The sequence below is a fragment of the Mercenaria mercenaria genome, chromosome 15 (assembly GCF_021730395.1).
Source record: "Mercenaria mercenaria strain notata chromosome 15, MADL_Memer_1, whole genome shotgun sequence".
Classification (NCBI taxonomy): domain Eukaryota; kingdom Metazoa; phylum Mollusca; class Bivalvia; order Venerida; family Veneridae; genus Mercenaria; species Mercenaria mercenaria.
The window spans coordinates 73,645,176-73,672,495 of NC_069375.1; the positions used below are offsets into that span (position 1 = coordinate 73,645,176).

The window sequence follows — 27,320 nt, forward strand, 5'->3', positions numbered from 1 at the left end:
GACATTCTTCATATTCAGGGATTGAAGATGTAGATCTACAACAGTACTTTAGCACCTTACAGAATCTACTGTCAGATCCTGGATATTTGGCTTCTTATAAACCTTCACAAAAAGCCAAAGAGAAATTATTACAGGTGCCTTTATTTTAGATTTTCCGATAGAAAGAATATATATGATTTTAGTTTCATTAATAATTTTATAAGAACAAACCATACTTAAGAACCTGTTTTTTTTCACGGTATATTGGGATGTAATTATCTTTTTTCATGCCTGTTTGTCGGTCCTTCATATTGTATTACGTCCCTCCGCCACAGACGTATGTGAACTGCTCCTTTGGAGTTATAATTTGTGTTTCAATAGTTGTGCCTGTTGGGGGTATTTTCAAAGCTTAATGTTTCATCTGTCTTTGCTCAACAAAGATAGCATTATGTATGCATCTTTGATAAAGATACTTTACATAAGACACAATGTTAATATAAAAATACTTTATTAACAAGATCATATTGTACCAAACGCAAGCAAGATTCATAGGGTTGAAATGTCCAAAAACTATGTAAGGCAAAATTAATGAAAAGTTGCAAATTACATTGAAATCAAAATAGATGGTCATTTTCTAAAATCTTTAACATTAAATAGGATTTATTACAAACTTCCGTTACTGATATGTGTGTGTGTGCGTATGTGCGTGCGTGCGTGCGCGCGTGAGTGTGTGTGTTTGTGTGTTTCGATCAATCTTTCAATCATATAAACAACGGTATCTACTTGTAGCAGTGAGAACAACGCCTAATTTTATTATGGAATATCAAGCCATAACCACGTACATGATACACTAACCAGGCTGACCTGTCCTACCACTTTCTTTTAAATGCTGAGTGCCAAGTGATAAAGCTACAAGTACGTTTCACGTCTTTGGTATGAGGCGGTTAGGAATCAAACCCATGACCTCCTGCACTCAAGTCGGGCGCTCTGCCACTAGACTACCGAGGCGGCCATATCAAGAACAAGCATACATTTCTATTAGGGATCTAACTTAATGTAACGGGAATTTTGTTCCTTAAGTAACTCTTCAGCAGATAAACGAAAACGGAAAAATGTTATAAAATGTTGATTAAACGATTGATTGGCCATGTTTAAATGTTTGACTGAATACTAAGCATACATGGAATTACGCATACGATACAGTATAAAGTTAATTATATTTATAAGAATAAGAATTCAAAATGTGAACTTTGATTTTTAATTAATAACATTCAAACATTAATGAATGATCAAAAGATGTTTTTAAAGGGGTACGACAACGAAGATAGTTCTTGTTTGTTGTTATTTACTTCCATCGTAACTTTTATCGATAGTATATTTTATTCTAAGTATACTATAAATTTCAGGGAAGTATGTGTAGCTATAATTAAGATATTGGCAAAATAAGCAATGGCTGATTAGCTTATATATATATGTAATACATCAAAATGCTTTAGAATTCCAGTCTGGTATAGTTTAACACGTAGCCTTTGTGTTAAATATTGTAACCTGAAATATCCTGCCTATGACAATTTCACTTTTTAGTCAGTTAAAGAGGAGAGTTTATTTCAGCTTCAAAATGATACTTTGGCCATTGGTGTAGACGATATCCGGAAAGTGCTGAATGAGTTTGTCGAGGCAGTTCATGGTGAATTTAGGACTGAAAAGGATGAACGAAAGAAAGAAGCTGTAAAACAGAAGTTAGAACTGATCAAAATCACAAACAAGTCTGTAAATGCTTTTGAAAGACAAGAAAAATTGTCAATGTTTGAGCTAGAAAAAGCATTACAGTCTGCGATTGATAAAACAGAAGTGGATACAAAGGAATCAGTTACAGAGGATCACTCAACACAAATGAAGCACCGACATGAACCTGAGGGTGAGCATTACTACTTTAAACAGTATGAAAAACAAATTTATTTAGAAGTTCTTAATTACAAAACTAAGCAATGTCTTTCATAATCAACCTATACAGTGCAAAATATAATACTTCAACGTGTATGCTCAAAGTTGTCTTCTTGCAGCGTTGTTTTTGCCGTGTGGCGGCCATAAAATGTCTCCCCGTACATTCAATCAGGGCTGTTATATTTCGATCTTCTCAGATCCTTCAGCACGGCTTTTATGTCGTGTTATTGGTACTGTTTAGTTTCTCAACATGACCATTTCGGTCTGGGTGGTTCCAATACTCCCGCTTTCATATCCTTGGGTATTCTTTAATCACCCCTTGGATATGGTGCCTGCTTTTTAATTGTGTCTCTTAAGTTGACAGTTCCTGTGATACGCTGGCTCCATAACCTCAGATCCCCTTCCTAAATTCCAGTTTGTTTAGTTTTGCCCATTGTTTTCTCGTTTGGGGCAAACCCTTTACTTTATCTTGGGACTAAACGCCGCTCTTCATGGAATTACACGCCTCAACACGTGTATCATTGAAGGTTCCATGTTTACCGCCGTTTGAATACATCTGCGGATGTCTCTAAATTGTTTTTTGTACTTTTAGCATGTGTAAATGTTGAGTTCTGCTCAACCCGGGGCTAGAGAACGAGGACGATAGCATGCATTTCCACTACCGTCCATGAACAGGCTCAATCAAACCGAGCCTGCAACATTTTCGTTTTTGTCGTGTTGAGCGACCTGTGAAGTTTCCACTTTTCTCTATTCTATTAAGAAAATCTGTCTGTATATTCAGAAAATATATGTATTTCTTCCAGATTTAGATACCGTTCCTTCAGATATTGATCTAGATAGGATTGCACGGACAATAGGATTTAGTTGGGAGTTACTTGGACCTCACCTTGGACTTTCTAAACCGACGATTGAACATATAGTGATGGACAATAACACTTCGTCAGAACGTATATATCAAATGTTATACAACTGGAGAGAGGAGCAAGGGACAAATGGCACTATAGGAAATCTTTTCACAGCCTTCAGAAATCAGCCGTCCACAAATATTGACTGGAAAACGCTTGGTATGGCTTTCACTGACACTATTGTTTTCATGATAATGTTCTAAGCAGTACGTTATTTATTTACGTTTTACTACTACAAATATTCACATATCTGTATGTTCGCATGCTAACATGTTTTTTTTCTTTTATAAATATTACTAAAATATACATTAAAACAGTTCCATGTCCATTTTATCGATCAAAATTGCAACCTATTTTGATCGTATTTCGGATTTTATATATAAAAAAAAACAAAGAAAATATCCATCTGCATTTTAGTTAATTTCCTTGCATTGACGTTAAAGTCAATGCAATAAATATAATTATAAATTTCAGAACAATCTTTCCCTGATGCTGAAAAATTCAAGCCAAAAAAAGAAAGTAAGTATATGTTATCTTTCAAGGGCTTAAAATAGTAAAACTAAAGTTAAATGTATATTACTTATTGGATAGCAAGCATTACAATCAAGTTGACAATAGTAAACCTAATAGTAATAGTTTATTAGCGTTAAAAGACAGTTTATTGAGTATTACTAAATAAAATCAATTCAATTTCATGATTATAATGTTTTCAAGTAAAAAGTGTAAAATGTATGTAGAAAATTTACATCCATTTTAAAATGCATCTATTTTCTACCATAATCGAACACTTAGCACTTAATGTGATTCTAACAATATCATACTAGTATTCCCGTCTTTAAAATGTGGGTAAATGTTTCACTTTACCTTGTATATATAAGCATTAGAACATGGATACCTATAAGCAAACATTTTGTAACTGGTTGTCTTCTGACTTTATTTGATTTCCAAACATGAAACAAAAAAAAAAAACATTGTCAAACTACGTTAAAGTAATTGTGCAAACACCACTAATGTTTAGACAAAACAAATTCCGCGTCTCCTGTCATCATTACTGTAATCTCTTGCACCTCCAGTTATTACAACTTTAAACTTTATTCCGCCAGCTATCACAAATTAAACTGTTGTACCTCAATCTAGGACTATCATCACAACCTTAAACTCATGTACAAATTTAAACTCTTCCTCCTTCAAATATCACAACGTTAGACTCCTGCACCTGAATAAGCGTTAACTATAAACCATTTCACCTCCAAATAATACAACGTTAGTCTCTTGTACCTCAATAAACGTTAACTATAAACCATTTCACCTCCAAATAATACAACTTTAGTCTCTTGTACCTCAATAAACGTTAACTATAAACCATTTTACCTCCAAATATTACAACGTTAGTCTCTTGTACCTCAATAAACGTTAACTATAAACCATTTCACCTCCAAATATCACAACGTTAGTCTGTCTCTTGCACCTCAATAAACAATAACTATAAACCATTTCACCTCCAAATATCACCACATTAGACTCTTGCACGTATAGTTATCACAACATTAAAATATTGTAGCTTTAACCTTGCGCCTCCAAGCTAAGTATCTCGTTTTTTTTTACCTTTGTACCTGCAATACTCAACCTGTAAACACATTATATTTATACTCGAGCTTAACAACTCATCGATACATTTAATTTTTGCACATTTATTTATCTCAGTTATTTTCTGAAGTGGAGTGGCCATCTGGAAAAATGAAAACAAAAAGGATCAAGAGGGATTTTATCGGTCTCTGTCAAATTTAGTAGGTAGACTTTGTAAGGAAAAGAGAAGGGGATTGTACATACCATAATTATGTGATGTATATGAGCAATTAATTGATTCAAGTGATAGAAACGTGGGTATGCCTCAATAAGTCCACTAACCCAATAATTAGTATCGATGCAGCTTGATATACACATAAGAATCATATTTTGAATTCGTACTTGTTCAATATTTGTATATGTATCATATTGAAATCTCCGTTTTCATGTCTCACAAATCAACAGTATCATTTCAGCTACATATTCCGAAGGAATCAATAGAACAGAACATTTTTGTTTAGCAATATTATTACACGCCCTTCAATGAAATCGTATTTTAGCCGACTTAGGGGTATGCAAAAAGATAAATCCCTACTTGGTTAGATTTTGAGATGGCTCTTATATACAAATGTACATGTAGATATGACGAGTGAGTGAAAAAGAAGATAAGAAAAAGTTTTACCTCCCTTACACCGTCTGAAAAAATTCTTTTAGGGGTAGTACTATTTATTGATCGTTAATAGGAAAGTTCAAATGAATTTGATCACGAATATTGCTGATATGCCGTCTAGGTTGGAATGTAGGCTTCGATATAGCGATAGTGAAAGCAATATCAAAGAAGATAAAGCTAATTCCTGTTGTAAACATTTAAGTAAAGATGAAAGATATGCAATTTAAACATTGTTAAATTACTACGTAGTTGACAATAATGATAGCTATCCAGTTATTACAAAAACTAACGATAATAAGAAGTCTCAGTGTCTTGAAGTGTTCCAGATAATCAGAAGATGATTGTGATTGCAACCTGTGTAGTTTGAGGACACTGCTATGTTGCCATATGATAGGCTATATTTTAGATTTAAAGTAAAAGTTGCTTCAGTATTATAACATATTTGTCATAAATTTATTTTTAAATCTATATTTAGAGATAATTTTGATCATGTGATTCCCCAGAGTGTAATATACAGTTATAGTAAAATAATATTACTCAAAAAGTCTTTGTTCGCTAGCATGTGAAATTGTCTGGTTATTGAGACTACTGTTTTGTCCGACTATATTACGTTAATCTTTATTTTCCCCACTGTTAAAGTCAAATTTTGTTCTTTTTAGAGCCTTTACAATTATACATGAAAACGTTTTATGCTAATATAGATATCTTGAATGATTAACTACAATCCATAGACAAGGCTGGTGTCAAAAATGACTAAACACTAGTTAGAAAACACAGCATCGAAATTGTGTTATGACAAAACGTTCCAAGAATGATATTTAAAGTACTGAAAAGTTCCACTAAAATCCAGCCATTAATTAAAGACAGGCATCTAATGATGAAATTATACTTTTTTCGGTCAAGCAGTCAGTATCAATAGTACTTGTTTATACGTTCGTGTTGTGCTTCCATAATGAATTATTATTGATTGTAACAACTAATTTATTTTCTTTTGAATTATTCGTAATACGACCGTGCTGCATGTACCTTTAGTCACAGAAAGCACATATGTCAAGCATGTAATTGTGGGGATCTGTTTTTGGTTGCGGGTTTATCCCGCTACCAAAGTTAAGTGTATTTCTGACAATCATGTAGTATCTTTATTTGATTCCAAATCACATCCAAAGGAAGGATGTTCATGTGCTACACAAAGTAGTTCCATTCAAGAACAATGCGGATGAATTATCAATGATCAAGTAGTTCTTACTCATCCTCTATCCATTCACACTGGCCATTTAGATTATATAAGATCTGTGAATGATTAGGTATTCCAGCCCATGGTTACATCTCTGACTTCCAGCTGTTCATGTACGGTAAGGCAGAGTTTATCTTAGATATGAGGCACATTAGTATTTGTTTCTTATACATGTATATTTATAGATTTGCATTTTAAATGAAAATAATTCTAGCAAAACCCGCAACCACCAGACATCTCAAGGCTTTGATTTAACACTCGCATACTTTTCAATTAAAACACTCCTTGGAAACGACAGGGAAAAAACTGTTTATGCTAGACAAAGCTGAAAAGTCTACTTTGCATATTAACTTAAGCATATATTAGAAATAAGCAAAGCCCAGTTATTGTCACTTTGTTAAACATATGTGTCTTTGCTTAACATCTTCACTTTTATTTTTAGCTCGACTATTTGAAAAATAGTCCAGCTATTCTACTCGCCCTGGAGTCAGCATTGGCGTCACACATTGGTTCTGTTTTTTTCCTTTTCATGATCAATTACCAATCCCACCGGGTCAAGTCCCAAAACTCTAATATGTATTTAAGTAAATAATGTCCCCTTTTGGACTAAGAAATTCCTGGTTAAAGTTTTCCATGCAAGTTACTATCTCCAAATCTAATGTAGATATTGAATTGAAACTTCACATGTGTCTTCGGGGTTATAAAACTTGTTGAAAGTATCAAGTTCTATAACTTCGACCTGCATTGTGGCCAAATTATGCCCCTTTTTGGACTTAGAAAATTCTTGTTAAGAATTTGCGTGCAAGTACGTACAGCTACTACTTAAAGGCATCTAGATTTGAAACTTATTTTTCTTTTTCTATATCAATTACCAACCTGACTGGGTTGAGTCCCATAACTCTGACATGTATTTTGGGCAAATATTTGCCCATTTTTGGACTTTGAAAAATCTGGTTGAAGTTTTGCGTGCAAGTTACTACCTGCGGAACAAATGCAGATATTAAATTGAAACTTTACATGTGCCTTCAGAGTTATAAAACTAATTGATTGCTCATAACTCTGACTCGCATTTTGGTCAAATTATGTCCCCCTTTTGAACTTACAACTTCTTGTTAAACTTTTGCATGCAAGTTACTATCTCCAAAACTAATGCAGATACTGGATTGAAACTCTATAGATATTTTAACAAGAAAATATTTCCCTGCTTCTCGGACAATAATTCGAATAGTTGACCATTATTTACGGACAGCTCTTGTCTAATTGTATACAAATATACATTTTGTATCTATTGATTTGCGTTCTGTGTACACGTATAAAATGTTCAGTTTTTCAAATTGTTCCTCTAAAAGTATCACATGAACCCGTTACCAGGCGGACATTTTGTCATAAAATACAATTTAAAAAATGATCCATCGCAAGTGCTGAAGTCATTTCCTTTGGGTGCTGGAGAATCCTACCGTTTAAGTTAATATATAAATTTTATTCATAATTGAAGAGATATTTCATTATTTAAGGTAGTTCTGCACGTTTGATATACCGGAAGTGATGGCGTAACGTCATTTAGCCGGAAAACGTAGAATAAAGCCTAGAATCGGCGTACGGAAACGAAAATCATTTTATGAATTAATGACAACCTGTGAATTAATTTATTTAAATGGCAATGTTACTTTATTTCTAAAGTCAAAATATGATATGAAGAGATATGACACGTTAAATATTTCAAAATAATGTCTTAAAATTGGCGCGGAATGTCCGGTTCACTTTAAAGACACTGATTCTGGTATGCCTGGTATGTGGCCTATGGAGATGATAAGGTCTGTGTATTGGCGATAAGGGCCAATACACAAGTCGGGACCATTGGTAGACTTGCTTCTGTTTATTATAATAAGCTACTGTATAGCTGCTGTGCAGTAAATAAATTGCAGGTGATATTTCTCACCTTTATAGCAAATCAGTTCTCACCTTTGTAACGAGTTTAGAAAGCTTGATTGAATTAGGGCTAAATAAACAAAGTGATAAGATACAACAGTGTTTTTATCATATTTTTAATAAAGTAAGTTTTTTAACAATTACATCTATTATTGCTGTTTTTTATTATCAAAAATATAAAAAAAAAATGCATTCAGCCACATAGCTTTTAGAAGTAATAAATTATTGTGTATTTTGAACAATGATATATCTTTATTGCTGGATTTTATTATACATAAAAGAAAGTTAACATTATTTAGACAACACAAGAGGAATTAAGCATTTTTAATATAATTATAACATCCTTCAGTCTATATACCTTCTTTATCTATTAAAAATGCAACTGAACGCTTCTTTAATTTCTAATAAAATCCAGCAATTATCTTTTTTTTTTTTTTTTATTTTGTTACTTTTGGTAAGAAGATCATAATCATTGACAAACAAACTTGTAATTTCTCTTATTAAGTTTTGAATGATTATTTTATAGTGAGAATTGCTTTGCTATAAGAGTTATAATTTAATTGGCCAGGACATTACTCAACATCACTGAGCAATCAAAATTAGTATCTTATCAATTAAAATATTTGTGTGTACATTCTGAAAAAAAGACTAAAAAAACAACAGCATTTCAATTAATAAAATGCAAAACACAGGAAATAACCAATTTACCAGTAGGCAATAAAATTTATGATTCTCTGACAATAATTAGGCTACATGTCAAGTCTACAGGGGTTTTATGGACCCTTATCAGACTGGACCAGACAGGATCTTGTATATTAGGGATTAAAAAGTCTGGTATTTGGGGGGGGGGGGGGGGGGGGGGTGTCACTTATGTAGGAGATTTTCTTTGCCTTTAATCATGGTCAAATATCTCAAAAATAAGCACACGGACATACACATTTTATTTCACTAAATCATAGACCATGTATTTATTTACAACTGTGAGAAGTTTCATCAAAATCTACATTGTGGAAAAAATTCTATTCGCAAAAAAGTTATGAAAATTATGATTTTCCTATAGACCCCATTGTGAAATATTGCATGATGTCCAACTTTTTCAAAATGATCTAGCTAAAAATCAAGCACACGACCCTATCATTTTTATTTGCTGAATTTTCTATGTATATTCTGAAGTTTCGAAAAAATCAGAGTTTAATCAAATTCTACATTGTAGAAAAAAGTTCGATCTAAACGTGCAGAACTACCTTAACGTGTGTCAAGATATTGGTCCTGCTGATTTGGTGCAATTATAGTAAAAATAAGTCGTACGATATCTGAAGGCATCTAACTGAAAGTATTTCATGCTGTAGGTACATATCAAAAGATAGTTATCATTATCTTTATGTAATTCCAATACTTTACAGTAAATTTCACCTGTTAATATAAGATATCTTAAAACTGCATTAAATTCTAGAACACCATACTCTTTACAATTCTAAAACATCATATATACTAAATCGTTTATCTGCATATGCGTATTCATTCAATTCATTCATTCATTCATTCATGCAAAACTAATAAACAGTTATGACTTCTTAATTTTGCAACGTTAAGATATTGTAACTTTAAAACTTGAACAAATTTTCATCAGCCATCAAAGATAGATGCATACATGTCAGAATGCTAGTATCTGATTGGTTTTTTTACAACATTTTAATTTTTGTCAGTAAGTCATATTTATTTGAAAGGTGTTAGAAAATAAGCAATCTTGTGTGCATGCACACCTTATTTATTTGAAAGATGTTAGAAAATATACAATCTTGTGTGCATGCAAACCTTAATAAATCACCTCAAATGATTTCAGTGTAAAAAGTCACTTACTTTTTTTATAAACTAGTCCATTAAGAAATAATTAATAAGTTACAACTGACACAGTAACCATGGTAACTGTTGGAAATTCTGATCAGTTTAGCTTCCATTTCAGGGGTTTTATTGTTACTTTGAATATTGTAGCATACAGGTTTTATGGTACCTTGTATATTGCAGCTGTAAATTACTACCCTAATGCTACTGTGGATAAATGGCATCATAAGTTCATGGTTGTTTTAGGGGGAGAAGCATTTTGGATATCCTTGGACAGTATATTGAAAAGAAAGCTACGTTGTTAAAAATGACAAATGTATGGAAGCCAAAAACTAATAACAAGATAGTCATTCCGTCAGAGTAACAGAGTAACTAACAAAATGATCAACCTTTCACATATATATATATATTGTTCGAAAAATTTTGTTCATTTATATGTTGTTAATGAATATCTTGTAAAACTCATGCAGCAGAACATTGATTTTAATGATATTCTGTACTTACTAAAAACAAGTTGTAGGGCGAACCCAATAAGTAATAGTTATAGTATGTGTGAGAGTGTGTTACCAGGATATATCAGAGCTAGGGGTACATCGAGGGTATTTTTCTTTGCACATATCGTCGAGGCCGGCAGGCCGAGACAGATATGTGCAGAGAAAAATACCGAGATGTACCCCTAGCTCTGATATATCCTCGTAACACACGAGCCTTACCTATTATAACTGTTTTATCGCATAGTTTTATCATTAAATTTTATATATTATTTTCATTTAAATTTGTTTATTATTATTTTTACTCTTTTGATTCCCTTTCTGCGCCTCGCTGACTGAAACACTAAAACTTCTGTTTTAGAAAATGTGTTCCCCAGATAAAAGTATCCAACAGATTTCTGCATTGGTTTTAAATCTTTGCATTTCATTGGCCAAACATACTGTAAAACTTGTTGTTTTGTTTGTAAAATAAATCAAATTGAGAAATCTCAGATTTTCATGTATTTCATGTATTTCTGAATTTGGCGATAACTATAGAGTTTTTGAAATATTCTAGTTTATTTATTCTTTTACTTTACAAATGTATGTGTTTGTGATAATTCTTTCACTGTGGACTGTAAATTGGAGCTAAAATCATCTTTTCTTTGAAAGGAAAAAAATTATACTCCTTGATAGGACCTCAATAGAGAAAAAGTGTTCCGATATATATCGGAACAGTTTTACTGTGCTGATATATATCGCAACACTTTTTTCTAATGAAACTCTATAGAGATTTCTGTGTTGATATATATCGTAACAGTTTTGTAAAATATCAGCACATATTTTGTAGTAAAATGTGTGTTACCATGTTTAACATACTGCAAAGATCAAAGGAAAACTGCCGCACTATGCGATAATTATATCATATTGAACCTATTCATTTAACATGAATACATTATATCTTTTATCCTTTTCTGCAAGATAGTGGTTTCGTTTATGATTTTATTTTACCCAAACTTGCACACAACCTGTATCACCATAAGATCTTGATTTCTTTCTTGAACTGGCCTGATCCCGTTATGGGTTCCAGAGTTATGGCCCCTGAAAGGCCCAAAATTAGCTATTTTGACATTGTCTGCACAATAGCAGCTTTATTTATGATGTGATTTTTACTTAACTTGCATATAACTTGTATCCCCATAAGATCTTGGTTACTTTCTTGAACTGGCCAGATCCCATTATGGGTTCCAGAGTTATGGCCCCTGAAAGGCCCAAAATTAGCTATTTTGACCTTGTCTGCATAATAGCAGCTTTATTTATGATTTGATTTTTACCAAACTTGCACATAACTTGTATCATCATAAGATCTTGGTTCCTTTCTTGAACTGGCCAGATTCTATCATGGGTTCCACAGTGATGGTCCCTGAAAGGACCAGAATTAGCTATTTTGACTTTGTCTTTACAATAGCACCTTCCTTTACGATTTGACTTTAATCAAACTTGCACAAAACTTGTTTCACCATTTGATCTTGGTTCCTTTCTTGAACCGGCCAGATATCATAATGTATTTCAGAGTTATGGCTCCTGAAAGGGCAAGAATTAGCTATTTTGACCTTGTCTGCACAATAACAGCTTCATTTATGATTTGAATTTAACCAAACTTGCACAAAACTTGTGTCACTATAAGATCTTGGTTCCTTTCTTGAACTGGCCAGATCCCATAATGGGAGCCAGAGTTATGGCCCCTGAAAGGGCCAGAATTACCTATTTTGACCATTGTCTGCACAATAGCAGCTTCATTTATGCTTTGACTTTAACCAGACTTGCACACAACTTGTATCACCATTTGTGTCACATTTATAATATATCAATCATTTACTCAAACAGCTGTTTCTTTACTATATGATATTTGAAACTAAAGTGTACTTGTTATCCTACTTTTCCATGTAACTGTATATAACGTATCTTGAATACAAATATGTTTTATCTTTTTTCTTTACCTATATATACAACTCAATTGAATTTCCCATATTTGCACACAAAATCCACTTCCTCCAAGAGATGACAATCTGCTATCATAAAAATTATATTCTAATAATTGTATCATGAAAGTTTTTTGTAGATACAAATAATGTAATCATTAGACTGTATTTAACTTAAAAGTTGGAGCAGAAATATATTTTATACCAGTTTGCAGATTTTAAGGGGATTTTGTTATCATAAGTCAAAGGGAAAGGGAATATCTATTCATAAATTATTAAAGACTGAGTTCATTCTTCTGAATTTATACAAACATGTTGTAAATGGACAGCTTAATGAACTGCAGAAAATATCTGAGATATCTGTACTAAGAAAACTAGAGTACCGGTAGGGCTTTAGTTTAGTCTGAATTTGAAAAACTGTATCAAGTTAATATTATATGAATCATTTACTCAAACAGCTGTCTCCTTACTATGTGATGTTTGATCATCATGAAATTTTGCACAAATAAAGTGTGCTTGGTGTTTTACTTGTTCATGTTAATGTATGTCAGACAACTTGAAAACAAATATTTTTTTATCATTTTTAACCTATACCACCCAATAGAATTTTCAATTCCGCATAATTGGACACTGCTGCCACTCTGATATCATATATTCTATCATGATGAAAGTTTGCAGATAAATTCAATGTATAATAAAGTGATTTTTTGTACTTGACTTAACCATTATTCTGTATTGAACTTTATGGAGCAGAAAATTTTTTCCTCTGTTGACCTATTCACACTTGCAGATTTTGAGTTGTAACAATTTATCATAAGTCAAAGGGAATACCAACTGGCGCCAGATCAAAAAGAAAATGCCTCTGTACATGTTATACCCTACCCCTAGGTATTCTATAAGAACCATGGTCATGAACGGGAAAATATAATAACCCGTTTCAAACGTAAATTTCTCATCTTAAACGCGCAATTCGATGAATGGATACCTAGTATATTAAACAAGCGATAATTTATCTTCCATCGTGCACCAGTCACCTTGCCTCAATATTCCATATTGCTGAGATTATCAACATATTTTATGCTTTTGTCAACGTTACAGAAAAAACTTGCTTGACCTTCCCTAATGAACATCCGGTCTAGAGGTCACGGCAGTGTGCACATGTTTGGCGAAATGTAAACAAACAAAAACAGAATTAAAAAGAAATACAATTTTACACTAAAACTGGAAATGATGAATGAAATTTATCTTTGATATGATCTTTAATTTGAAATCGTACATTGGTCTGCATCTGTTTTGTTTATTTTATTCATTTTGCACATTTATGCTGCATTTTCACATTTTAGCGAACACGTGTAGTAAAATGACGATTGACATACATTTTCACAACAGCCAATCAGAATGGTTCTGTAATCTAGAACGGAACTTCACCAGGGAAGGTCAAGCAAGTTTTTTGTGTAACGTTGAAATAACTATAACTACGCGTTGTTTTTCTAAGATAAGATGTATTGAAGAAATGTGACCGGGACAGAATGGAAGATAAATCACCACATGTTTGATATCCATAGTACACATTTACCGAACTGCGTGTTTTAAGTATGGAATGCGCGATTGAAACGGGTTAGTAAATTGTCCTCTTCATGACCATGGTTCTTATAGAATACCTAGGGGTAGGTACAGAGGCATTTTCTTTTTGATCTGGCGCCAGTGGGAATACCATAAATCATTACTGACAGGTCCCTTCTGAGATTTACACAAACATGTTGCATATGAACAGCTTGATGAACTACAGAAAAAAGACCGAGATATCTGTAATAAGGAACTATTGCTAGGGCTGTAGCTGACTAAATTTGACCAATTGTATCAAGTTAGGTTCCTTTGTACAATAATAATTTACTGAAAGAGTTGTATCTTTATTACGTAATGTTTGATCACTATGAAATTTTGTCATTGAACTAAAGTGTACATGGTGTACTATTTGTCCATTTTACATAATAGCACAACTTGAATATAAATATTTTTTATCTTTTTTTTCACCTATGCCAAACAAGTGCAATTTCCATATTTGCACAAAAAAATCCACTCTCAATCAGATGCCTCTCTGCTATAATAATTATACATTTTAACATAAGATGAAATTTTGTAATGGTTTATAATTGACAGGTGTAATTGTTATACTGTATTCAACATTCTTTGAGCAGAAATATTTTTATCTCTGCTCACCTATTCACAATTGCATGATTTTAATTGATTTTAAGTTTAGACAATTTATCAAAAGTCAAATATGATATCTCTTCAGAAATAAACATTGATTATGGACAAGTCCATTCTTGTTGCAAGTGAATTATAGCTTGATGAACTGCAGACAAAATAATTGAGATATCTTATTAAGAAAACAAAAGTAGGGCTTTAGCTGTCTGAATTTGGCAAGGCTCATTTATACAAGAATTGTTTACTCAAAGTGCTGTATCCTTACTATGTGATGTTTGATCATCATGAAATTTGCACAAATAAGGTGTACTTGGTGTCTTATTTGTCCATGTTTATGGTGTCCTAATGGTGTCCTATTTGTCCATGTTAATGTATGTCTCGCAACTTGAAAACAAATAATTTTATACACCTGTTTGAAAAACTGGACATATTTTGGGAACGCCCCTAGCGGCAGTTGGGAGGCCGGGCGGGCAGGGTCCATAGACTTTGTCCGGAGCATATCTTCTTCATGCATGGAGTGATTTTGATGAAACTTGGCATAATTCTTCACGATCCATCATGAGACAGAGTGTCATGCACAAGAACCAGGTCCCTAGGTCTAAGGTCAGGGTCACGTTAAGAGGTCAAAGGTCAAATTCAAGAATGACATTGTCCGGAGCATATCTTCTTCATGCATGGAGGGATTTTGAAGTAACTTGGCACAATTGTTCACCACCATGAGACAAAATGTCATTGGAAAGAACCAGGTCTCTAGGTCTAAGGTCAAGGTCACATTTAGAGGTCAAAGGATACAAGAATGAAAACTTTACCCTGAGCATTTCTTCTTCATGCATGGAGGGATTTTGATGTAACTTGGCACAATAGTTCACCACCATGAGACAGAGTGTCATGAGTAAGAACCAGGTCTCTAGGTCTAAGGTCAAGGTTACACTTAGAGGTCAATGAAACAAGAATGAAAACATTACCCGGAGCATTTCTTCTTCATGCATGGAGGGATTATGATATAACTTTGCAGAAATGTTCACCACCATGAGACAGATACAATGACTTTGTCCAGAGCATTTCTTCTTCATGCATGGAGGATTTTTGATGTAACTTGGCACAATTGTACACTATCATGAGACGAAGTGTCAAGCGCAGGTCCCTTCATTAGAATCACTTCCCTTTGTTGTTACTATAAATAGCTTTTATTGTAACTTTTTCATTACTACTCGTAGGGAAAAAGCAAGACCACTTTTCTGTAGTACAGCATGCATGTTACATCCAATGTTGAGGTGTATCTCTACATGGTAAGGATATTTCTTTAGACTTACAATTTTTTGGGGGGATTTTTTTAAAAGATTCACTTCCCTTAGTTGTTACTATAAATAACTTATATTGTATTTTTTTTATAACTGAACGTAGGGAAAAACCAAGACCACATTTCTGTGCTAAAACATAGATGTTACTTTCAAATTTTAGGCGTATTTTAAGGTTACAATCTCTACCTCAGCCTGGTAAGGAGTTTTTTTTTTTGTGGACTTAGAAACATAAAAGAATTACAATAATTACCAAACAACCATAAAGTTAAAATTCCATTTGCAAATACAGGTGCTAGTGTTAAGAAATTTGCTGTGACGGGCCTATATTGTGACATTCTGGCATTCTTGTTTATATTTTTTTTCAAGCTATACCATCCAATTGAATTTCCCACATTCACCATGAAATTTTGCACAAATTAAGTGTATATGGTGTCCAACTTGTCAGTGTTACTGTTCCTAACATTACTTGAATACAAATACTTTTTATGCCCTCGAAGGCGGGCATTTTAAAATCGCAATGTCCGTCTGTGCGTCCATGCGTCAGGTTAATTCTTATCCGGACTGTAACTCTTCCATTCATACAGGTGTTTTGAAATAACTTGGCATAAATGTTCACCATAATGAGACGAGTTACCACGCGCAAGGCCCAGACCCCTAACTCCAAGGTCAAGGTCACACTTAGAGGTCAAATGTTAACATGGTCTGTTTTGAGTTCGGTCCATACCTCTGCCATCCATGAAGGGATTTTGTAACAAGTTGGCATAAATGTTTGCAATAATGAGACGTCGTGTCACGTGCAAGACCCATACCTCTAGCTCCAAGGTCACACTTAGAAGTCAAAGATTAACAGGGTATATTAACTTTGCATAAATGTTCCCTATAATTAGATGAGTTGTCATTTACAAGACCAAGACCCCTAGCTCAAAGGTCAAGGTCACACTAAGAAGTCAAAGGTGTTTCTTGTCTGGTCCATAACTCTGCCATTTATCAAGGGATTTGAAAATAATTTGACACAAATGTTAACCATACTGAGAAGATGTGTCATGCTTATTACCATAACCTCCTAGGTCAAGGTCACAAAAAGATATGTGATTTTTTTGCCTATATCACCCAAGGCCAAAATTAAAAATATGTTTGTTTGCTGTCTCCCTACATACCCCAAAAGTTTTTATTGGACAATGCAGGTCAATTGTCTTTTAAATTATGATATGACACGTGCTGCAATTATATTTCAAGTAAGCAGAATAGTAAGTAAGAAAGTTTAAATAGTATTATTTAATTTCATCCTTTTATACAACACATACCGTATACAGATTTGTCTTATTTTTACAGAAGAAATATTCTGTAAGAAACAATCATATATCTACTGGTAAAAGTATAAAAATCCTCCCATCTAATCCCCCCACCAAAAAAATGGAACTGCCTACCTACCTACCCAACTTAAAAAATTAGGGTTGGGTAACAGCAAACAAAGACTTTCTCCAACAGCTGTCACTAAAATATCATATAATCTGTCATGTTTTATAGTGTTATGTACCTGATGTAATTGTTATACTGTATTCAATGTTGTTGGACAGGAATGGATGTATTATAGTGAGTAGGTTATAGGAATAAGATGTTTCCTTTTGTGAAGAAAGCACCAAACTTCTTATGTAACTTTTTTGAAGTATGCTAAATCCAAAAAAAAAGAGGAGACACGCAGTTCGCTAACCTCAATTAGCTTAAAATGAGGCCCAAAAAGGGACCTATATTTTATTTATTTTAATCATATATTTTTGAAAGCAATGTTCAAAAGGTTAATTTATAACCTAAATATATAAATATTATAGACATAATATTTATTTAGTTACATTTTATACACATTTAATATATAGGACACTGACAAATTGATGAGGCCCTAAAAGGGGGGAAATGTTTAAAAATTTCATTTACAGGATGACTTTATTTTTAAGTGTGAATAATGTATCACTCAGCTAAACAAAACTAACTTTAGTATTTAATTATATCAAAATATTATTTAAACATTCTTTACATTTTGAGGTTCATTAAGAGTATTTTATAAAACATTAAGAGTATTTTATAAAACAAGTTCACATATACGTACAAACTGTAATTGATATAACTGTTTTACAATACTTACACTGTACATGGGGTACCGACAGTTCGATTTCCCTATGAATATTACTGAGCATTCAAAAGAGCAGGTAAAGAAGGGGTAATTTTGTATTTTTCTTGTAATTCAATATATAATTTAAATTCATGTAAAACGTATTATACAGAACATAATGTATGTTTTTCAAGACAATGACTTCAAGCTAAAGCATACGATCATCCTAATGCTATCTTTACAACAAAAAAAAATGGATTGTGAACTAAATGTATTGTTGTATTTATTATTACTAATTTATACTATATCCAATGATACTAATTTATTTGAATTTGATTAAGAGTTCAAGTTTTAGAATCATTCTAAATTCCACATTCTTAAAAAGAGCACTAGTATTGTATGATAGATTAACCTTTGTACGGTTTGAACCAACGACTTCCTATTTATCTGTTAACACCTTTACTACTAGACGGTCTCTCTCACTTAACCCCTCCACAGAGCTTATAACTATAAACAAAAGTGCTGTGATTTACTGCAGACACCCCAAGAAGGCAAATAGTTACATATAGAAATTTGTTTAAGAAGAAAATATGATACAGAAATAAAGAAAATCATGCCAAATAGGGTTAGATGTAATTTTTTGAAGGTAAAGATAAATCGATAAGTTTATAAACAATGTCTCCTTAAAATATACTGAGCTACAGTTATCTTGCATATTAAGCCTTTGACAAATAACGAAATAGTGTATTTTTTGTTTTTAATAGGTTCCAAATCGGCCTATATAATGATATCATGTATCTGATAAAGAAATGATCAATCAGAACATTGTACTTGTGGGTCAGAGTTGAGTATACTCTGCATCTCGGTATAGCCAATAGAACTCATTCAGACAAAAAAAAAACAAAGACAAATATCAAACAGGGAATGCCACGTACCAAAATCGCAGCCTCCCCAAAACGAAACCTACAGTACTGGTAAAATGACTATTGCAGGCCATCCTAGTTATAATCATAGCTGACATATGCTCTTTGTCCAATACAGTGTTAGGAATACCCCTCCGTAGTGCAATTAAAAGTCCTAGAATAATAGCTTGTTTAGGGTAAATGCCCAAGCAAAAGCTGAAAGAAAAGTTACGATCAGGTTACCCTAAACAAACAACTTTTAATTCTAGGCGTAACAACACTTTCAATATTTAACTAAAACTGTTATAGATTTGCCAGTATTTCACTCTCTAGCACACATGTCTTCAAAATGTCTAAGTACACAGGATTGGCTTGATACATTTATATCTGCCTTTGTATGTATTCTTGTAGTTACATTTATGTGTTTCCTCCAACTTACAGCAGCTAATTATGAAGTGTATTACGTAATTATAGCCAAGTACCTGTTCTCTTGACCATTTCTATTTGACAGGATTATCAATGTCAATGTATGCTATAAATGGCTGTCTACAACGGTCAGTTACCTGCTTGATATAATGTTATTTGCTACATACGTGAACATTTCTGTTGGGTTGCTTTTAATAGGTCTAATTGATTAAGAAAATATATTTTCTGGCTTAATTTTGATATTACTTTGCATGATAGAACAACCTATCCTTCCAGTTGTCATGTGCGCTTCTTGAATCTTTTAACACGGCGTAACCATAAGTAAAGATATCCTGTGCCTTGCAAATGTATTGAGACGGAATCACAACCAGATAATGCATAATAAAGAATGTTAGCTTTAAGTCAAAGTCTACATTCTTTGATGTGTCTTTTCCTGTTGGATTTTTGTCCTTGTTTTAATGCCAAAAAGACGACTTACTACGGTATCAGTCAGCATGTACCAGAACTGTTCGGAACGGCCAAATGAAGCTACAGCTAACAACTACAAACTGTTTTACTATAGAAAAAAAAAACGTGTGTATCAGTATTGGTTGCTCGTAACATTATCCCTTTGTGGTTTTGTTTTCATGCATCTGCGACAAACAAATGTGTACCATGTCGCATGCCAGTTAGTGCACCACATGTTGTGACTTCAAACTTTTGGAAAAATACATGGTCATGTTATAAATAAAAGTATCAAGCTGTAAGTCAGTAAATGGTGCCAGATAAATTTCTAGTTCCAAAAAGAAATAAACAGCATGAAAAAATCTAAACTACCTGATGTTCACATTTCTAATATTTATAAATGAAGCCATGTTTGGGGAGAGACATTAAGGTATGAACATACTAAATAGCTGGCCTTCTTTATTCTAGATAAAATTGAGATTTCAAATGGCTACAGCACAGAGCAGGACCCGTTTTAAATGTCAGTAGCTTACATTTTTACATTTTCTTAAAGAATATTGTCAGTGCTGAATAAAAACATCAAAAGAAAATTTGGGGTCATGTACTTCAGTCAAACAAATCAACTACAGTATCAACTAAAATGATACCCCAAATTGTATGACCTACATTTCCATAATAAATCTGTCATGCTATCATATTATTGCGAAAATGCTTCCTATATGTCATGGATAGATCTGTTATGTGATTTCAGCAAAATATGTTAAAACAGAAGGAATAAAGATCTACAGAGCAAAGAAGGATTTTCTATTTAGTGTCTGTATACCTTAATTGTGACCCTTGCATTGCTTAATTCTGTTGAACCAGGATTGCCCAGTAATGACACTTGACTTTAATTACTATGTACACTTCATAGAACCAATTAAATGCCAGTGCAATAACACATTCATGTATACGAAATATAAATTTTTCAAACAAATGTATTAGAGAAGTACTGGGAAACCTATTACAATTCTTAGATATCTACTGAAAGGATGTAAATATCAGTTTCTTTTATTTTATGGGTCTTTGGATGAGCCTTTTGATTTGAAAACGTGATTATGTCATATATTGTTATGTGACATGCAAAAATGATCCATTGAAGGGCCTCTCTTTTTGATATAAATCTATTGTCCTGATTAATACAGATATATAGGTTATCTCATGGACCTAAACATGTGAATATTTTTTACTTTTTTGATATTTTATACATAAGATCCATGAATTCTGTTTCTTTACTTATGTTTAGTTCAGTAAAATGATATTTTAACGATTGAAATAAATTAATTTGCCCTTAAAGTGGGAGTTTTAACAATTTCCCCTTTAAAGGCCTCATATTATTTTTCCTGAGTCATGTATATTGAATGTGTATAAATAAATGTAATTGAATAAATTTTGTGTCAAGGGCTATAATTGATTAAGGTAATGAATTAGCATTTTTGAAATTGTTCTAGATATATTTATTTGAAATAAATAAAAGGTAGTTCCACTTTGGGGCCTCATGTTTTGGTCTGTTCAAGCCAACAAATCGTATATGTAATCCATTTCTGATCCAGTATACTTTATAATATTTAAATACAGACTTTCATGCTTTCTTCATAAGAAACATCTTTTCACATATAGTTTTGAAATTAAACATTACAGTAAAATCTGATTACCTCCCTTTTTAGTATGTATCTTGATAAATAATAGTATTTTGTAGTAAACTTCGTATATTTGTCAATACCAAATGATTGTTTGTCTATACTGGCGATATGTTATACATGTTTAGATCATAAAACTTTACTTTATAAATAAATTTCAATTTAAAGGAAAAAATGATTTTTTTTTCAAGACATTTTTATCTCCCTTTTTAAATTGATTTAAAAGGAGGTTCCAGGGCAGATATAGCGTGTCTCCTCGTCTTGTAGGATTCGGGATACCTTAAAGTGATTTCATGCAAAAGTTGGTGCTTTATTCAAAAATGGGAACATCTTTGCCATTTTTTGTTCCATATCTTACTCGCTAATTATAGTATACCCCCAGAGTCCGTCTGTCTGTTAGCAATTTTGTGTCCGTTCTTTAACTCTTGAAACCCTTGAAGGATTTTGAAGAAACCTGACACAAATGTTCATCACATCGAGAGCGCATGTTCTGGATGGCTCCCTTCAAGGTCAATGTCACACTTAAGGGTTAAAAGTCATATGACTTTGTTTCCTGTCCAATCTGTAACTATTGAACTGCCTGAAAGATTTCAAAGAAACTTGGCACAAATGGTCAACACATCAAGACGACGTGCAGAGCGTTTGTTTTGGGTAGCTTACTTCAAGCTCAAGGTTACACTTCAAAGTCAAAGGTCATATGTCTCCATTTCTTGTGTATATTGTTCTGCATTGCGGTGATCTTGTTTTCATTTTGCAGATCCTTTTTATACGCCCGTTTGAAAAACGGGACGTATAATGGGAAGCCCCTGACGTGTGAATGGGCGGGCAGGCGGGTGGGCGGCGTCCACAGACTTTGTCCGGAGCATATCGTCTTCATGCATGGAGGGATTTTGATGTAACATGGCACAATTGTTCACCACCATGATACGGAGTATAATGGGTAAGAAACAGGTCTCTAGATCTAAGGTCAAGGTCACACTGAGAGGTCAAAGGATACAAGAATGAACGATAATAGCAGTTTTAAATAAGACAAAATATGAATACCAGTTAAGTAGTATCAAGTTACGCTTATTCATACACAAAAATCATTTACTCAGACATATATATAGAGACTATTTCAGGTTTGATCACCAAATAATTTTAAATATCTTACTTGTGCATGTATGGTATATAGCTTTACTTAAATATAAATAGTTTTTATCTTGTTTTACCTGTTCCAAACAACTGAATGAAAACATCAGTTTAGTGGAAATGACTGAATTATTTACCAAACCCTGCAGTTAAGACTATGCATGGCATTTTCCACTGAAAAGACCCCTGGACAAACTGCTTATAGATTCCCCTCTGAGAGACACACGGACATGATTATGGAAGGCATTTTTGCCTGAAAAGACACCCTAGCTTGCAAAAACTGCTTATCAACACCCTTAGAAGACACCCCCCCCCCCAGACACAATTATATAGAAGGCATTTTTGCACAAAAAGACCCCCTTGGACAAACGGCTTAACAGTCTTAAACATGACCCACCCTCTGATTGACCCCATCCCCTGCCCAGGCAAAATGTTTTTGGCATCTTGTGCTGAAAAGGACCCCTCTGAGAAGCTGAAGATTATAGGAGGTATTTGACCTGAAAAGACCACCTCGGACAACCTGTTTCCAGACCCCTTGGACAAACTACTAAGGCAAGGCTACAGAAGGCATTTCTGATTGAAAAGACCCCGTTGGTCAAGCTGTTTCCAGATGCCCCACTCCTAGAGAAGGAATTAGATGGCATTTTGTCTGGAAAGACCTCCATGGACCAGCTTCTTAAGAACCATCCGTTTCAAGAACCCCTGGACAATGGCTGTATATGGAAGCATTTTTGCCCAAAGGACCCATTTGGACAAACCGTTTCCAGAACCCCAATGGAAGGCATTTTGTCCCAATAAAGACCGCCTCGGACAAACCGTTTCCAGAACCCCGCTTGGACAGAACCCCCCCCCCCCCCCCGACAAGCCTATGGAAGGCATTTTTGCCCATAAAAGACCCCCTTGGACAAACTCTTTCGAGAACCCCCCTTGGACAGACCCCCCTTAACAAGACTGTGGAAGGCATTTTTGCCCATAAAAGACCCCCTTGGACAAACCGTTTCCAGAACTCCCTTAGACAGACCCCAACCCCCACTGGACAAGCCTATGGAAGGCATTTTTGCCCATAAAAGACCCCCTTGGACAAATTATTTCGAGAACCCCCCTTGGACAGACCCCCTGGACAACACTATGGAAGGCATTTTTGCCTGAAAAGACCCCTTTGGACAAACCGTTTCCAGAACCCCCCTTGGACAGACCCTACTGGACAAGCCTATGGAAAGCATTTTTGCCCGAAAAGATCCCCTTGGACAAACCGTTTCCAGAACACCCCCCTGGACAGACCCCCCCCCCACCTCCCCCCCCACCCCCACTGGACAGCTGTCAGAAAATACCCCCTAAGACAAAAAGAAGTGCCTTCCATAGGGGTAGTTCAGATATTATCTGGAATAGCCCGATAATACTGAAAAAGCTAAAACATAAACTGTCCAAGAATGTGATCACCATTTGTAAATTTTGCTGTTTACTTCGTTATAGATATTGACCACAGGTCACAGGCAGAGCAAGATTATGAAGAACGGAAAAAACGTAAGTTACAATGTTATCTGTATTATTTTTCTTATCTTATACAAGTTTATATTGTATAGTGTAGATTTATATGAGGACATAAAAATTGCTTGATTAGACAATATTGTCCAGTGTTTTATCTATTATTAAACCGCTTTACTAAATTTACCCTGCAACATTTATACTTGAACACTCTTTGAAGAGAAGTCAGTCTAAAGGATATGACTAATCATCCATAAACACTACAAGCATGTAATTCCTCTACCCGAATCTGTTATCTTGCTTTTACACTGGTAAAATTATCTAACGTAGAAGTAGGACCCTTGAACAATTTATCTGATAAAGACCTACTGTGCTAATAGGCATTACCTTGCGCGCAATAGGTTCCAAATACGACCTTTTCTTAGCAATCTGCTGCGACATAATGTGTAATCTTTTTGGAGACTTGACACTCATGGAATACGCATATAGAACATTTAAACTCAGTTCTCTGTCGGACTTGCGCTCAAGTTGTTCCTTGGTCCAGTAGCTGGATTTTCAGCTGGCATATTAGATAGAAAACATTTATTCACGTTTCTGAAATGCAATGCCAAGTTCTTGACTGAGGATAAAATTATTATAGTGTCAAACAGCGTGTAAGTAGTGTACACACCAGCTTATTTGTCGAAATTATCTAAGTGGGATACATATACTTGAGGCAAATACCATTAATTGTTGAAAAAGAAGCATTTGATGAAGCATGAAATCCACTGGTTGCTAGGATTGCCTTTTGGGATCTCCATATCTTTCACCCAGCAACCTTTAAGCCTCATTTTATCAATCACTAGAAGTAACCAGGAAATAATCCCTAACCACTTCTCTAAATGGGATATATTTCTAAAGATAGTTGAATTTTCCAGAAATAAGCCGCACTTTGATCAGTTTATGGAAGGTCATCAGCCATTCGTGGTATGTCAAGTTATCGTCGAATAAATATTCCGGGTTCGGATTGTTGAATGTCTGTACGGAAGGGTGCAGAGCTGTAACAGGTTTTAAATTAACAGATAATGGAGGATGTGCTTAAGCTGCAGGTATGAACTCCTGCTAAATACTGAGTAATAAGACTGTCGAGATGCATTGCTTTTCAAAGAACTCATTGATGGCACGTCATCATCAGCATCTTGAAGTTCTGATATAATTTCTTAATGTTCCATCTGAGTTTTTCAAATGTACATGAAATTAGGTAAATATCATGTTATCGTATAAACAATTTAACCGTCCGAAGGCCAAACATAATTCATTAAAGGTATGCGTAAAGGTTAAAATTCTGACCTGTGTGACATAGTAACATAAACTCGTACCAACTGTTAGTGCCTTTTTGCATACACGATTTATACAGTTTGTGCTTATTTTTGCTTGATATTGCAAATATTTCTTTTCAATATATTCCTCCTCATAGGAACTTGAGCGTAATTCTAACTGCGCATTTTGAGTTCTGTAGTAACTGTACAGCATGCAGCTACTGCAGCTTGATAAGGAATTATCACTGGACGCCAGTCGTCATTTCAACAAAGAAAGACTCGCAATCTGGCTCTATGATAAGAAAAAAAGGAAAACTTTATAAGTTGTCACACGAAAAATCTGATAAAAATGTTTGTTTTTGTTCCTCCGCAAAACGTAAAACATTCGGTACAAATTACTCCATGCCAAAGTACCAGAAGAGAATTAACGTATTACTAAAATATCAATTCAGAGACATAACGAGATCAGCAAAACTAATATTTTTTTAAAAGGCCAGGCAAATTTCATGATCACGTGGTATTAAAATGTTTTGCATGTAATTTTGTATGAGATATAATCGCTGTTGGGACTTTGATAAGACGGTCTTGGCTAGAGGGGTCTACATAGGGAGGCCGGACATAGTGTTAACAATTGTTAAACTTTTCCGATTTCTCAAAAGACTTACGCTGTCTCTGACAGTAGATTTCAAGTAGCCAATAAACATCGTGTGCTTAATTATTTTGTTTATTGCATTACTCGAAGCTATGGTCCGTTAAAATTGGTATGTAAATGTCACACTGCCCCGCATTTTTGGGCAAAGTCTTACATACCTAGGGGCAGAGTGCTACAAAGTATAAACTCTGGACAAACGGGATCCTTCGAAAGCACTGAGGTCAAAAGAAAACATTGAAAATTGCAGGCCAGGTTTGACCGGGTGTGTTCTTGGGTAGTACTGAAAAATTCAACACTTTCCATGCCCAAAAGTACTGGCTTTCAAAAGTGGTATTTAATTGCAAAAAAAAATAAATGTTTTGAGAAATGATCTAGCGAGACCGGGAAAAGAAAGCAACACTGTGAAGTACATGGCGGTATTTAACGGCCACCACATGACACCTGACATCCGCTGTTTCAACGTTTATTTTCTTGAAAAAAGGAATCATTTGAAAGCAATGAAGCCATTAGCAACAGTGAAATGAAAAGAAAACCAACGGAAAATGCAACACTTCCTACTTTCTAAGAGTAAAGATCTTATTTTTATAACAGTGCATTGAAAAGAAGCAAGTAAACATCAACACATATAATCGTGCACAACTCAATTCGAGCTGATTTTCCATCTGCAACGGTGCTCACAAATAGAATAAGTCATCGTCTGCATCCGAGTCACAGTTTCGGCAAGCAAACACTTGTCCTCGGAATACTAACGTGCATTCCTCGTGTGTCTATTCCCTACACACTGCACCCATTTCCAAGTGCTCAGCTGTTCCAAACAGATCAAACAATAGTACTCATCCTCGTCGGAGGTCTCAGCAGGTGATTCATGTTTCTTAGATCTTTTGTTTCGTTCTTTGCGTTCTCTAAGATTCAACGTTTAATTCGGTGCGCTAAGAACGCGTTATAATTTTCTGTTCATGTTTTGTGCGTATACGTCAATACATTCAAATGCACAATTGTTTGGATCAAACCATTTATTACCGCTGGGTGTACCCCAGTTGTCCATGCCCCTGTCTGTAACAACCTTGTCCGTTTGTAAACGTTTCATTGTTTGTATTGTCCAAACTTTCATATGGATCAGGTCAGTCTGTTACACAACTGGCAAGAATTTGTCGCTTGTAAACGAT

General features: G+C 34.2%; 1 protein-coding gene across 1 annotated transcript; it reads left to right on the top strand.

Annotated features, from left to right (window-relative positions):
* Window positions 1-24,319, top strand: LOC123543588 (THO complex subunit 1-like). The gene is made up of 5 exons (XM_053525694.1): window positions 1-134; window positions 1,591-1,897; window positions 2,727-2,987; window positions 3,303-3,347; window positions 24,193-24,319. The coding sequence occupies exons 2-5, from the start codon at window positions 1,783-1,785 to the stop codon at window positions 24,300-24,302; spliced, it is 531 nt and encodes a 176-aa protein (XP_053381669.1). The 5' UTR covers window positions 1-134; window positions 1,591-1,782; the 3' UTR covers window positions 24,303-24,319.
* The last annotated feature ends 3,001 nt before the right edge of the window (window positions 24,320-27,320 follow it).

Excerpts from the sequence above, each read along its gene's own strand:
- LOC123543588 (XM_053525694.1), top strand. The coding sequence starts at position 1,783 with ATGTTTGAGCTAGAAAAAGCATTACAGTCTGCGATTGATAAAACAGAA. Across the intron at positions 1,898-2,726 it reads GCACCGACATGAACCTGAGG|ATTTAGATACCGTTCCTTCA; the intron begins GTGAGCATTACT and ends TATTTCTTCCAG. Across the intron at positions 3,348-24,192 it reads ATTCAAGCCAAAAAAAGAAA|ATATTGACCACAGGTCACAG; the intron begins GTAAGTATATGT and ends ACTTCGTTATAG.